Source organism: Protobothrops mucrosquamatus, unplaced genomic scaffold (assembly GCF_001527695.2).
Source record: "Protobothrops mucrosquamatus isolate PMUCROS unplaced genomic scaffold, P.Mucros_1.0 scaffold2580, whole genome shotgun sequence".
NCBI classification, from domain to species: domain Eukaryota; kingdom Metazoa; phylum Chordata; class Lepidosauria; order Squamata; family Viperidae; genus Protobothrops; species Protobothrops mucrosquamatus.
Genome location: NW_015388636.1, coordinates 92,125 through 105,701, shown reverse-complemented (window position 1 = coordinate 105,701; position 13,577 = coordinate 92,125). Strand labels below are relative to the sequence as shown.

At 44.6% G+C, this 13,577-nt stretch overlaps 1 protein-coding gene across 1 annotated transcript in view; it reads left to right on the top strand.

The window, feature by feature from the left end:
- VARS2 (valyl-tRNA synthetase 2, mitochondrial) overlaps positions 1-12,633 on the top strand; it is a 33,928-nt gene extending 21,295 nt beyond the window's left edge. The window contains exons 20-30 of the mRNA XM_029285945.1: positions 1,990-2,115; positions 4,197-4,301; positions 5,157-5,225; positions 5,312-5,390; positions 6,111-6,238; positions 7,972-8,124; positions 8,743-8,952; positions 9,113-9,224; positions 11,359-11,540; positions 12,020-12,154; positions 12,303-12,633. Of these exons, the coding sequence (XP_029141778.1) occupies positions 1,990-2,115; positions 4,197-4,301; positions 5,157-5,225; positions 5,312-5,390; positions 6,111-6,238; positions 7,972-8,124; positions 8,743-8,952; positions 9,113-9,224; positions 11,359-11,540; positions 12,020-12,154; positions 12,303-12,395 (1,392 nt within the window). The 3' untranslated portion in view covers positions 12,396-12,633. The remainder of the gene's footprint in view (positions 1-1,989; positions 2,116-4,196; positions 4,302-5,156; positions 5,226-5,311; positions 5,391-6,110; positions 6,239-7,971; positions 8,125-8,742; positions 8,953-9,112; positions 9,225-11,358; positions 11,541-12,019; positions 12,155-12,302) is intronic.
- Positions 12,634-13,577: the final 944 nt, after the last annotated feature.

The window sequence follows — 13,577 nt, the reverse complement described above, 5'->3', positions numbered from 1 at the left end:
CTCCCATCATCCCATCAACCCTGACTCTTGTTTAGGCTCACTGGAAATTATACATGAGAATCAAACTGCCTTTCTTATCAGCCATGGCCGTTGGCCTTTCTGGATGGAATGTGCGAATTGCAATCCACAATCCAGGAGAAGGCTGTTTTGGAAGCAACATGTTCTGCTATTTGACCATTTCTGATAAGTCCTGCCCAGAAATGATGGACAGCCAGAACATTTGAAGTGGGTGGCATTTTGGCACTTGATTGCTTTCCCATGAAAATTGTCACCATAAAAAAAAGCATGTTTTAAAAACTTTGGTAGGACAAAGATTTTGCAGCTTTCGGCCAACCTCTCCAGATCTGATGGGACTGGAGCTGCCAAGGCTGCCCTGGCCACATAACCCCAGACCCCAAGTCTGTCCTCTTTATCTTCTGAATCAAGCCAAGAGTTGGGTTGCTGGTCTTTCTATTTCACAATCTGAGCATGGAGATTTAGGTTTGATTCACCCATTATGGAAAACCATAAGTCTTGAAGGTGGAGGTTTGTTCTCCGAGCTTCTGGGTTGGTTTCCAAACATTTTGATACTAGGCTAGGTAACATCTTCAGCAGAGTTTAGGGCAGGGGTAGGCAACCTCGGCTCTTTTATGACTCGTGGACTTCAGCTCCCAGAATTCCTGAGCCAGCATGGCTCAGCTTGGAAACCTCTCCCTTTTCCCTCAGCATGGCTGGCTCAGGAATTCTGGGAGTTGAAGTCCACGAGTCATGAAAGAGCCAAGGTTGCCTATCCCTGGTTTAGGGGATGTCAGTGTTATAAACAATCTTCTGTTAATAAGGGATTCAGGTATGGGTATGTCAAATGAGGATCTTGTGATGGGTCAGGTGTGAGTGGCTTGTGATGGATCTTGTGATGGGGAGGTTATATCAGGTCAGGGTTGTTGGGAGATGAACTGCTGGTGTTTCCTAGCCTGCTAATGAAACATTTGGAAACCAACCCACAAACGTGGAGAATGAACCTTCACCCTCATCCTATACCTGGGGTACAGATATTTGCCACTATTGCAAACCATAAGTTGGTTTAGCTATGGTTTAATGACTGAGGCAGAGATGACTGGAATCATCAAGAATGTGAAGTCATCAGCCATGGCTTGCAAACCAAAGTGGTTCTTTCCACCCAAAATGCTAAAATAATACTAAAACCATGTTATGGTTTAGCCCAGGGGTAGGCAACCTCAGCTCTTTTATGACTCGTGGACTTCAACTCCCAGAATTCCTGAGCCAGTATGGCTCAGCTTGGAAACCTCTCCCTTTCCCCTCAGCATGGCTGGCTCAGGAATTCTGGGAGTTGAAGTCCACGAGTCATAAAAGAGCCGAGGTTGCCTACCCCTGGTTTAGCCCAACATGTAGACCCGTTCTTAAATGGGTATGTCAAGAATATCCTATGGATTAATCATTCCAATCCCTCGCTTTCATACCAGAGGTTCCTGAGATTGATAAACAAAAAAACCTGAAAGTGACCACTTCATTTCTTAAAATGCGTATGTTTATTTTAACAGATGACCTATACCACCCACTCAAAACAACTCTGACAAATATACAGTGTAAAATAATGTAAAACGCAATCCCTAAATAACACCCTGCAGCTTGCCATAAAAATCAACAACCCGGTCAGCCCCAATATGAAAACAATAGCAAGAGGTAACTCAATGGCTGTCCATTCATTACCTGATTACGTCCCCAAAATCTGCTAAAAGAAGTGTCTTCTTTCTCCAGTCTGGATGTCTAGGAGTGGGGTGGACCAATTGCATCAGTGGAAGCAACGTGTTCCACAGCACTGGGGCAATCGCCCCAAAATCCTGCTCCTGGGTTCGCTCTTTCTCACCTCTTGTGAAAATGGGACCTTCAGCAGACCCTCTCTAGGCTATTTCCCAAGATGGGCAGGATCCTTGTGAATAAGGTGTTACCTGATGAAGACGGTGATATCAGAGGCATCTCTGTTTCCCTCAGACAGAAGACCTCCAGCAGTTCTTTCCCAACAACCTTTTGGAGACTGGGAGTGATCTTCTGTTCTTTTGGGTCGCCCGGATGGTGATGCTGGGAAAACAGCTAACTGGAGAACTGCCTTTCTCTCAGGTGAGGACCGGAAGCCAGGTGTCTTGCCTTTTGGGCTTCAGGGGCCTGAGGGCATAGTAGAGATGCCCAACAGAGAGATAGGTGCCAAAGTATCCATTAACACTGAAAAGCTTTGCTTAGTCTTAGCTAGGTTCTTCAGTAGTGTGTTTTTCCTCACAATCTGCATTTTCCCTGTTGGATTCCATTTCTTAATTTTTCTCTCACCCTGAAATCGCTCCTGTTTGGGCTGTTACTGTCAAACCTTCAAACGCTCTGAATACAGCCATGTTTCTTCGGTTTTTTTGGGTTGCCACAGCAACGGGAAGAGGGAGATACATTCTTATAGATTAGTCAAAACAATAACTTTCTTGTGGGAACCAAGGTCAAGCAGCCTAAGTGTTTGGCAGGCTGGAGCTCCCGTTAGGAAGCCTGCCAAAGGTGTTAATTGGCGATTGTGATTTATGACACACTAAGGGGTGGGGAGTTCAGCTTTTACTTCGTAACCTTTTTTGGGGGAGGGTAACTTTCAGTCTTGGTTTCACCTATGTTCGTGCTGATATTATGTAGCCATTAAAAGTATTCTTTGAGGAAAACAATTACCTCAGAGTTCTTATTTCTACTGGTCTCATTTATCGGAACCATGACAGTTAAAGTTGATTGACATCCCCTGTATTTGCCACACTGAATTCAGCTTAAATTGTTATTTAGACAATCCATGACTTATTACTGGTTGCATAGCAGCTGTTTGAAGTTTGACCGAACTTTAGGCACTCGGCAACATGGATGCATTTACAGCCATGTGCAACATCTCACAATTACATGACCGCGGTTTATGATGCTTTTGCCCAAAACCAGCACTCCTGATTTTCGGTAAAACTGTGCCCATAACAAAGCATTTGCTTGTTTAATGACAGCGGTGTTTGCGTCAAAACCATGCTTTACAACTGCCACATTAACTTAATGGCTGCTGTAAAAAAAAAACCACTGTAAAATCAGGTTGTTCATGTGACAATCCTGTTTTGTGACCATTAGAACATATGACCATAATGGGCATAGGTTGAGGATTACCTGCGTTGTACTTTGTCACTCCGGATAATAACTGGGGGACTATAGTGACCTTTTATTGTCTTAATAAATGGTGTAAATTAGAAATAAACAATCTTGTGCCCTTCAGTTAGATTGTACTCCACCAGCTTCAGCCAAAGCCGGTGAAGAATTGTAAAAACATAGCCTAAAATAGGGAATATCCTGTTATTTGCTTCTGTTTTTGTTGAAGAACCATAATGCATCTACTACAGGATAGGCGGTTTATTTGGGGCTTTAAATATCCAGAATGTAGCTAATGAAGAGGGATCATAGTTATACAAATTAGTTGGGAGAAAATCATGTTCCTTTCTACTGATCAAGCACTCCCACACTCCTAGAGTATGGGATGTGATCTTAAGTTGCTGGATGGCAGTTCTGCCTCGTATGTCAGGAAGATTTTCTTACAGTATTTGTTCATCAGTGCAATCAATTAGGTAGAGAGCTGTGGGACTTCTCTCCTGGATGTCCTTGGTATACAGAGGACACACAGCCATTGATTTGTTGTTGTTAGTTGCAAAGTCGTGTCCAACCCATCGCGACCCCATGGACAACGTTCCTCCAGGCCTTCCTGTCCTCTACCATCTTCTGGAGTCCATTTAAGCTCATACCTACTGCTTCAGTGACTCCCTCCAGCCACCTCATTTTCTGCCATCCCCTTCTTCTATTGCCCTCAATCTTTCCCAGCATTCGGCTCTTCTCCAGTGAGTCCTTCCTTCTCATTAGGTGGCCAAAGTACTTGAGTTTCAACTTCAGGATCTGGCCTTCTAAAGAGCAGTCAGGGTTGATCTCCTCTAGCACTGATCGGTTTGATCGCCTTGCAGTCCAGGGGACTCGCAGGAGTCTTCTCCAGCACCATAGTTCAAAGGCCTCAACAGAAAGTAGGTCTTATTTACTTAACCTCGGTTACCTCTCAGTTCTAGGATTTTACGAAACCTGTGTCTGAGAAAGCAGAGTCCAAGGTGAGGATGGTTAGCAAAGCCATGGGCTCCATCCTGTCTTCTTTCCCTCTGATCCAGGTGTTCCTTCACTCCTTAATCCATGATGCTCATGGCAGAAAAATGAGCAAGTCTCTTGGGAATGTGATTGACCCTTTGGATGTTATTCATGGGGCCTCTTTGCAGGTATTTTCATTTGGGGATATTTATGAGTTTCCCTAGTAGCCTTCCCTCTGATTTTTTTTTTTTTAAAAAATCCATCAACTGGGCTTATTTCTACATCAGAGGATGTGGGATTACAGCCTGGAGATTCAAAACCTTCTTAAAGGAGGGAATAAGGAATGCTTCATCTTAAAGTACCTTTAAAGTACCTGAGGCCTTATATGTCATGTGTCTGATTAACGAAACACTTAAAAGGACTTTCAGGCATATTTTTCCCTAAAAGTATTTATTAAGGTTACAGAGACGTCAGTACAGCATGGTGGAAATGCTTAGGTCTGGCTTCTCTTCCGTTACGCCAGTGTTTCTCAACCTTGACAATTTTAAGGCATGTGGACTTCAACTCCCAGAATTCCACAGCCAGCATTGCTGGCTGTGGAATTCTGGGAGTTGAAGTCCACATGCCTTAAAATTGTCAAGGTTGAGAAACACTGTGTTACGCATATACATTCTAAGCATTTCCCACTCCCTTATTTTGGGGTCATGGTTCACATCTTCCAATCAACTTGGAAGATGTGATTTACTTCCGGTTTCTTTCTCCCGGGCTATCCTTATTCTCCTCTCTTTTTCCCTGTTGCCTGGTTTAACTATAAAAATACCAGACAGTTCTGCATATTGTCAAAGCAAGAATATACAGTATTTGCAGCATTGACATTATATATATGTGCAAGGGGGCTTATGTCATGAAAAACATGAGAAAAGTGCTGCCAGAATTTGGGTGCTCCGATTTTGGGGAAGCTTGTGGGTGGGCTGTAAAAATGGGTTTGGGTTGCATGGAGGGGGCTTCCCGTCAGTCGCTGACCGCTTCTATTCGTGTTTCAGGTCCTACAGCAGAAGCTAAAGGATAGCAATTTGAGCCCACGAGAGATTGTCATTGGTACCGAAGGCCTGGTAAGCCCTTTTCCTTCTTGGACCCCACTCCCCTTTATTCCCAGGGCCCTTGTGGTCTCACTCCTCCCCTCTCTGTTCCCTTTCAGCTGCAAAATTTTCCTCAAGGAATTGCCGAAAGTGGTTCTGATGCTCTAAGATTTGCTCTCTGCCGTTACGACGCTCACGGTGAGAAATTCATTCATTCACTCATATTTTTTTTTCATGATGTTGATCTGTTGCTGGCCCTATAAGAACTCCTAACAAGAACAACAAAATTAACAGTTGATTATTGACCTGGCCATCGGTCAAGCTCCAGGAAGTTTGCCAACCGAGGAGGCTAGAATGATACAGATTTTAGAAAAGTCTCTTTCATGCTGGTCTGGATTGAAAATATAACCTTGAAAATTGCAAGGGTCAGTTCCCACTGAGACTTGCATTGAATTCATTAAAGTGTCCCTTCCTTCCTTCCTTCCTTCCTTCCTTCCTTCCTTCCTTCCTTCCTTCCTTCCTTCCTTCCTTCCTTCCTTCCTTCCTTCCTTCCTTCCTTCCTTCCTTCCTTCTTCCCTCCCTCCCTCCCTCCCTCCCTCCCGGCAGTAGAAGGCCATATATCTTAAAAGTTTTCACGGCTGTGAAGCCTGTTTTAACTATTACACCAGGCTGCATTTCTTGCAGCAAAGAACCGCCTGTTTATTTATTTAGATTTAAAGGAGATGTGAAAAAGTCAGAAGAATTAGGAAATCTGGGGTGTCAGGAGAAATATTATGGGAGGAATCGATAGGCACCCTGTAGTTAGCCTTGACTTTATAACATAACAAAACTGCTGGTCGTATAAATGAATGACAAATAAATGCCAACTGTCTGTCAGAGGTGCACTCGAAAACTGAGACTCCATTCATATCCCAACAGGCACCAGTATTAATTTAGATATGGCAGCCATGGAAAAAGCCTCTCATTTCTGCAACAAGGTGTGGAATGCCCTAAAGTTCACTTTGGCAGCCTTGGGAGAAGAATTTGCCCCTCTGGATCCAGAGCAGGTAACTGGGAGGGACAACTATGATGTGATTGTGAGAAGACATTTGAAAATGGCACTGTCTTTTGTTGTATGGGATAGAAGCTCTGTTGAGACATTGGGGACCCCTATATTGAATTTAGGTGATATTCCTAACCTTGGGTGCCCAAGTGGTGTTGAAAATCATTGGATGTACAGTAGTCTACCTTTGGTCAAGAAGTAAGAAGAGGCATAGATAAATAAACGTCAGGTCCCCAAATATTGTGGGTCTCCTGAACTTTGGATTCCCTGGTGGGGGGGATAACCATCTCATATAAGAGAATAACAGAGTTGGACCTTGTAGATCTTCTTGCCCAATCTCGGATCACAAGCAGGAGACCCTATACCGTTTCAGACAGGTGGCTGTCCAGTCTCTTCTTAAAAGTCTCCATTGATAAAGCACCCACAATTTGTGAAGTAAAGCCACTCCACTGGTTTATTGTTCTCACTGTCAGGAAATTTCTCCTTAGTTCTAGACTGATCTTTCCTTGATAAGTTTCTATCCATTGCTTCTTGTCCTGCCTTCAGGCGCTTTGGAGAATACATTGACCCTTTTTTCTTTGTGGTGGCCCCTCAAATGTTGGAACACTGCTATCATGTCACTGCTAGTCCTTTTTTCCATTAGACTAGACCAGGGGTAGGCAACCTTGGTTCTTTTATGACTCGTAGACTTCAACTCCCAGAATTCCTGAGCCAGCATGGCTGGCTCAGGAATTCTGGGAGTTGAAGTCCACGAGTCATAAAAGAGCCAAGGTTGCCTACCCCTGGACTAGACATTGATTATTACACTAGAAGTTAATTATTAATTCCTGGCAATTGTCTCAGAAGCTATGGGAGCTGTGCTTCTGCTGTGATTTGCCATATAACCACAATTTAGAAATGGCCATATCTAGAACGGTACGAGAAATTCCATTCCTAGCATCTACCACCTTCAGCACAACCACAGCAATGGAGAGCAATTCAGTGCAAATAGGGGCTGCGCTATAGAAATCTGGAACATAGCGTTTTTTTTCCACGTGTGTACAAGACAGTCCTTGACTTATGACCATAATAAAGCCTGCCCATTATGGTCATAAATCAAGATAGTCATAAAGTGCATCATTGCAACCTCTTTATCCGGCGGTTGTTAAATGAATCGCCAAGGTCATTAAGCGAATCTACGGTCATTAGCGAATGCCACAGTTTAAGCATTTTCGCTACAATCCCAAATAAATGTCATTTTTCAGCAAAGACTTAAATCAGGGGTAGTCAACCTTGGCTCTTTTATGACTCGTGGACTTCAACTCCCAGAATTCCTGAGCCGGCCATGCCGGCTCAGGAATTCTAGGAGTTGAAGTTCACGAGTCATAAAAGAGCCACGGTTGACTACCCCTGACTTAAATGGTCACTTGACCACAGGGCACTGTAACTGCATTCACATGACTGTGCGGGGCGAGGGGCCGGCTGTCAGAACTTCAAAACCAGGTCATGAATACTTTTGGATGGTCTGTCATAACTGTGAGCAACCCATCGTAAGTTGAGGACTATCTGTAATGATCCCACTTTCAAACTTGTCTCAAAGAGAGGGCCCTTCCTTAACTTGGGATCCTCTCTTGGCTCTGTATTTGTGGTTTCTCTGCAATCAGTTTTTAACCACTTCTGTTTTCCAGAAAGGATATGTTCATTAATACCCGAAAGGCATCATCGTGACTCTAAATTATCTTTCTTTCCGCCCTCCAGGTCTTCCCAAGCTTTCCGATGGAGCAGTGGATCTTGAGCCGTCTCTATCACACGGCAGAATATTGTGCCCAGCACTTTGAGGAGTACAAATTGCATTCTGTGGCCAATGCTGTTTATCTGTTCTGGCTGCAAGATTTTTGCGGCACCTATCTGGTGAGCTTACTGGGTGTTGTGAGTCTGTGCTAGCCACTGGACCTGGCAGCTGAGTCCAGGTAATCAGAGGAGGAGGAGGAGGGGCCTGGAGAGCCATCAGTCGGAGGAAGGCTCTGATGAGCTCCAGGACTTACAATCTGATGAAGAGCCTGACCCCTCCAATCGTGTTCAGGCTGAGACTCAGCTTTGCGGGGAAGCTGAGTCAGACTCTGAGGACTCACAGCTGGAAGACATCATAGATGCTCGCAAACGCAGACAGGCAACAAGAGCAGGACAGAGGGAAGCAATGGGGCGACTCCAAGGAAGGAAGAGAAGGCATTGAGAAGTCACGCCTGGGGGCTGCATAATAAAAAGGGAAGGTGTGGGAGGTGCTGGTTGCTGAAGGCAACTGTTTGCAAAGGACTCAAGTTTCACGGAATCAGATTCTGTTTGCCTTGCCTGTGAATAATTCCAGCAACCATTCCTTGTATGTTTTAGCCTCCAGTCCCCTAATCATCTTTGTTGCACTTCTCTGCACTCTTTCTAGAGTCTCAACATCTTTTTTACATCGTGGTGACCAAAACTGGATGCAGTAAGTTTTAGAGCTCCATCACAAACGTGTTGTCTCTCTTTTCCTAGGAATCTGTCAAGCCCATCCTGAGGAGTGGAGATCCAGTTTGCCTTTTGTCTACTCGGCAGATTTTGTACAGTTGCGTAGACCTGGCTCTGCGCCTCCTGTCCCCCTTCATGCCTTTCCTCACAGAGGAGCTGTGGCAGCGGCTTCCCAAGACAGACCTGGAGGCTTCTCCTAGTATCTGTGTGGCCAGGTACCCAAGCCCCGAACATCTGGTGAGTCCACCTTTCACGGAAGGTTAACTGGCAAGCTCCCTTGGTGACCTCCTTTGCTTGGGGCAAACCTAGTTCTTCCTCGAATAAATTACGATGACATTCTAGAATTTGACAGCACGAAAAAGACACCTTTTCAAGAGTGATTTTCTTCCACTTCTAGAGGCACTGGAGTAATCCTGATGAAGAGGCAAACTTCTCGTTAGTGCAGGAAACTATCCAAGTGATACGTTCCATGAGGGCGACTTACCAGCTAACCAAAGCTCGACCAACAGGTGAGTCTGAACTCTCCATTTTCTATCAAAGCTTATCGATTGACGGAGCTCCCTCTAGCAGAGTATTACGTGGGTAATATAGGTAGTCCACGAGTTACGAGGGCAATGAAGGCTGGCCATTCCACTCGTAACTCGACAACTCGTAGAGTGAATCTCGTTCGAAGTATGAGATCTCTGCCTTGCTTGTTAAAACGCACGCGGCTCGTTAAGCGAACGTGAGGTATCTCAGGGTGGGGAAGGCCATGGAGGGCCTAGTGATGGAACCAGCCCCCAAGGCCTTCTTGACTCACTAAGATACCTCATGCTCCTCCCTCCCTTCCTGCTGTGCCAGACTCACCTTGAAAAGATCCGTCTCCTCTCTGCCGCGGTTCCTGCTGCCGCCTGGATTTGAGGCCAGGAAACGCTTCCACGCACCCCATGCGGGCTCCAGAGGCCTTTTCCAGGCTGCTGCTGCCTGGATCTAAGGCGGGGGAGGCTTCTGCATCCCCCTGCGGCCCAATCCGGGCTCCAGAGGCCTTTTCCAGGCCGCTGCCGCCTGGATTTGAGGCTGGAGAACGCTTCCATGCACCCTCGCGGTCCAATCTGGGCTCGAGGCCTTTTCCAAGCCTCTGTCACCCAGATTTGAGGCCGGGGAACGCTTCCGCGACCTCTATGGCCCGATCCGAGAGCAGCGGCCTGGAAAAGGCCTCTGGAGCCCCGATCCATCCTCTGGAGGCACATGGAAGCATCCCCCAGCTTCAGTTTCATTCTCTATTTCCGAGAACAGAGGCCTAAAGTACCATGAGATCACGTGAGATCAGTAGCATGAGATCTCGTCCTACTCGTGTGATCCTGCGTTACTTTAGGCCTCATTCTCTGCGAATGCACCAAAGACCTGGAGCAGCCAAGAAAGCGAAGGATCTTGATCTTCACAGGGCGAGTATTGAAGGCCTGGTGGCTAGGGAGACCCGGGGCGGGGATGGGGAGGGAGGGAATAACCAGGGTGAATGTTGCAGAGCCACTGCGGTCGCTCTTAAGGGCGAACGACTGCCGTGGTGCTGCAATATTTGTAACTTCGGGACTTGCTCGTAAGCACTAGGGGGCGCTCATCGCGTAACTTTGAACGAGCATTAAGTGAACGCTCGTAACTCGGGGATTAACTGTACTTTATGGGGAGCACATAATCTTAAAGAATGCATAGGATGTACCCATAGGCCTATGGATTGTAGCACCGGCACCAGCAGATATGCTCCATTCTGTCTGCATTTTCAACAGATACTTTAAAGCCACTTCAGTCCAACAGATATTCGAACGGATACAGGCATATATTTCGTTTCAGTCACTTTTCTTGAGGGTGCTTCACAGATATGGCAATTGTTTTACAAGGCTTTTCACCGGCAAAAAAAGGGAACCATTCGCCAAAGTTCAAATGATAATTTAACATTTTTAGCAATAAAGTCTTTTTAATTAAAGCATGTAATTATGATTTTTGTGAAACAGAGAGATAGTCATTGACTTAACGGCCATAATGCGACCTGCCTGTCACGGTTGTAAGTCAAACCTGTGGTTCACTCTGAGTACAGTTTTGCTGAAAACCAGAAGTAAATGCTGGTCCTTGGCCAAAGTGTCATAAAACATGGTTATGTGACCACGGGATGCTGCAAACGGCCATAAATGCTGCCTGGTTGCCAAGCAACCGAAGTTGGGTCACAACCATGGGGGGAGGGGTTCCAACTGCCAAGTGATCAGTCGTAAGTTGAGGACTATCTGTAATGCTATTCTTCGCTTAATTAATGCAGTATGGTGTAAACATAACTTATATGCCCTGGGAAACCAAAATAAATTCACGTGACTCGCTTTCTTGTGGTATTTGCTTTTTTGCAATGATCTGGAATAAAACAAACAACATCTCTTGAGGTATCCCTGGGTTCATCGCAAAGGTAGGCAGAATATCAAGACTTAGGTTTAGCTGATGAGGAAAGTTTCTCCTTGCAAGATTTATTAGACATTTATTTATAGACTTTATAAAATATATCCAAGTGAGGGTAATAACAAGGTGCCCAATCAAAAGTATGTTGGTTTCTTCTTCTCTTGGGGTCTTGACTTCTTGAAGGTGGCACATATATATTATTTTTTTCCCCTACTTGTCCCCCAGTGTATCTGGCTTGCTCAGAAACAGGCCCCTGGGCTGCCTATGAGAAATATCAGGAGCCATTACAGACATTGTCTTTGGCTGGATCTGTGAATCTTCTCCCCAATTCTGAGGAAATAGAGCTACCTCTGAACTGCCTGGCTGTGAAGGTCAATGGTCACACGAGCATTTACATGGATCTGCAGGTGGGTTACAATTTAGGGTACTACCGGCTTCAAGATTCATAGGGAATCAAAGAAAGGAGGTGATTGAAAGTACTGTGGAAAATCTATGGCCTCTTTTCAGGGAACATGTATAGGCCAATGCCTGATAGATAGATAATTAGATAGATAGATAGATAGATAGATAGATAGATAGATAGATAGATAGATAGATAGATAGATAGATAGATAGATAGATAGATAGATAGATAGATAGTGGATGAATAGATAGATGAGAGAGAGATCTGGTAGTGGATGAATAGATAGATGAGAGAGAGAGAGAGAGAGATAGTGGATGAATAGATAGATATGAGAGAGAGAGAGAGAGATGAAAGATGAGAGAGAGAGAGAGAGAGAGATGACCTAATGATAACTGAAGGACCATAAACAGCGAGTTGGGTGTTTAGAAGGTGGGTTACATCTTCCATTCAACCATTTTTTTTCTGATTCTTCCCTCATCCTAGGATTTGGTGGATCCTCACAAAGAACTCCTCAAACTGACATCTCGGCAACAGAAATTAAAGCAACAGCTGGCAAACCTCACAGAAAAACTTCAGAAGCAAAACTCCTTAAAAGCCAAATTGAATCATGAGCAAAAGGTACCAAGAGATTCCTGATTGTTTGGTTCCACTGGGCCAGTTGACGTTTTGAGAGCATGCCAGAGGGCTCAAGAGAAAGCCATTGCCATGAAAATAGGCAATAAGGCATGGCCCGCCTACTTACTTAACACTCTCTTTTCCCCCACAGATTTCTTTGCTTCGTTCGGAGTTGGAGCACACAGAACAGATGTTTGCCACTTTTCAGAAAATGGCTGAACACCAAGATGCTCAACTGACTTAGGAGAACTAGAGGATTTACTTTGTTCCAGATAGCAGAATTAACTCCAAAGCAAAGGATGCTGAGCTTGAGGGCAGATGCTGGAAGGTTTACGAGAGTTTAGGCATCATCACCTTCCGTGGTGGGAGTTGATCTTAGATTTTATCACACAGGATTCGGTGGCACCAGCCCCAATTTCAGAAGCATCAGTGAACTAACCTACATAAGCAGTCATGGAGTCTCCATGGAAGAGATGTGTTTTGTTTTGTGGTTTTTTTTTTTTTTTTTTTGCATAGGATCCTTTACTTCTAGTGGAAATGTGAATTCTCACAAGAAATCAATGTTCTTTCTACAAAATTCATTCTTTGCCCACAACGTAGCCAGATTTCTTGGATGCTCAGCACATTATTGTAAAATCTCAGCCCAGGAGAATGTATTTCGAACCCTCCCAGAAATACCTCCACATTGAGAGCCAAATGTATGAAACCTGACCGTCCAAGGGAAGAAGTCACAAGAAATTCACATAATGATGGAGGCTGAGAAAATATTATTAGAGCCATCATGGTGGCATCTGCTGGGACACCTGTTTTCGACATGAATGTATTACTTAACAGATGGTTGATATAGGTTATTTGGACAAGGATATGAATGTCTGAAATATGCCATGGCTTGTTGTTCTAATTCTCTAATAGAGAGAAAACAGGCATTGTATTTTTTCCCCTAGGGATAACTTCCTTTCCATTAGTGGGGATGATCAAATGGGTAACATTTTTTTGCCCCCTTTGACTACACAGCTCAGACTGTTTCACTTGACTTGGAGTATAATATTGTTTGGTACCCTATTAAAATATTTATGTTTTTAAAACTTTTTACTGTTACACGTTTTGTTTCTTTCAGGAAAAAGGGCTGGTCCTCCCAAGTTGGGAGTGCATGGAGATCCTTTGTTGAAGAGCAAAGTAGTTCAGGACCATGGACAGTTCACTCCAGCTAGTCGTAAAGCCAAGCCGTAGTTGGGGAGTTGCCCTAATACAGATAGTCCTTGACTTAAGTGACAGTTTGAAGTTCTGATGGACCTACCTGAGGGGTGCTTACAACCTGGATTTAAAATTCTGGTGTTAGCTGCCCCTTCTCCTGTGGTCACATGACCACACTAAGTGCTCAAGTCGAGCCACATTTTCAGTTGTTTGCAATGTTCCATGGTCACAT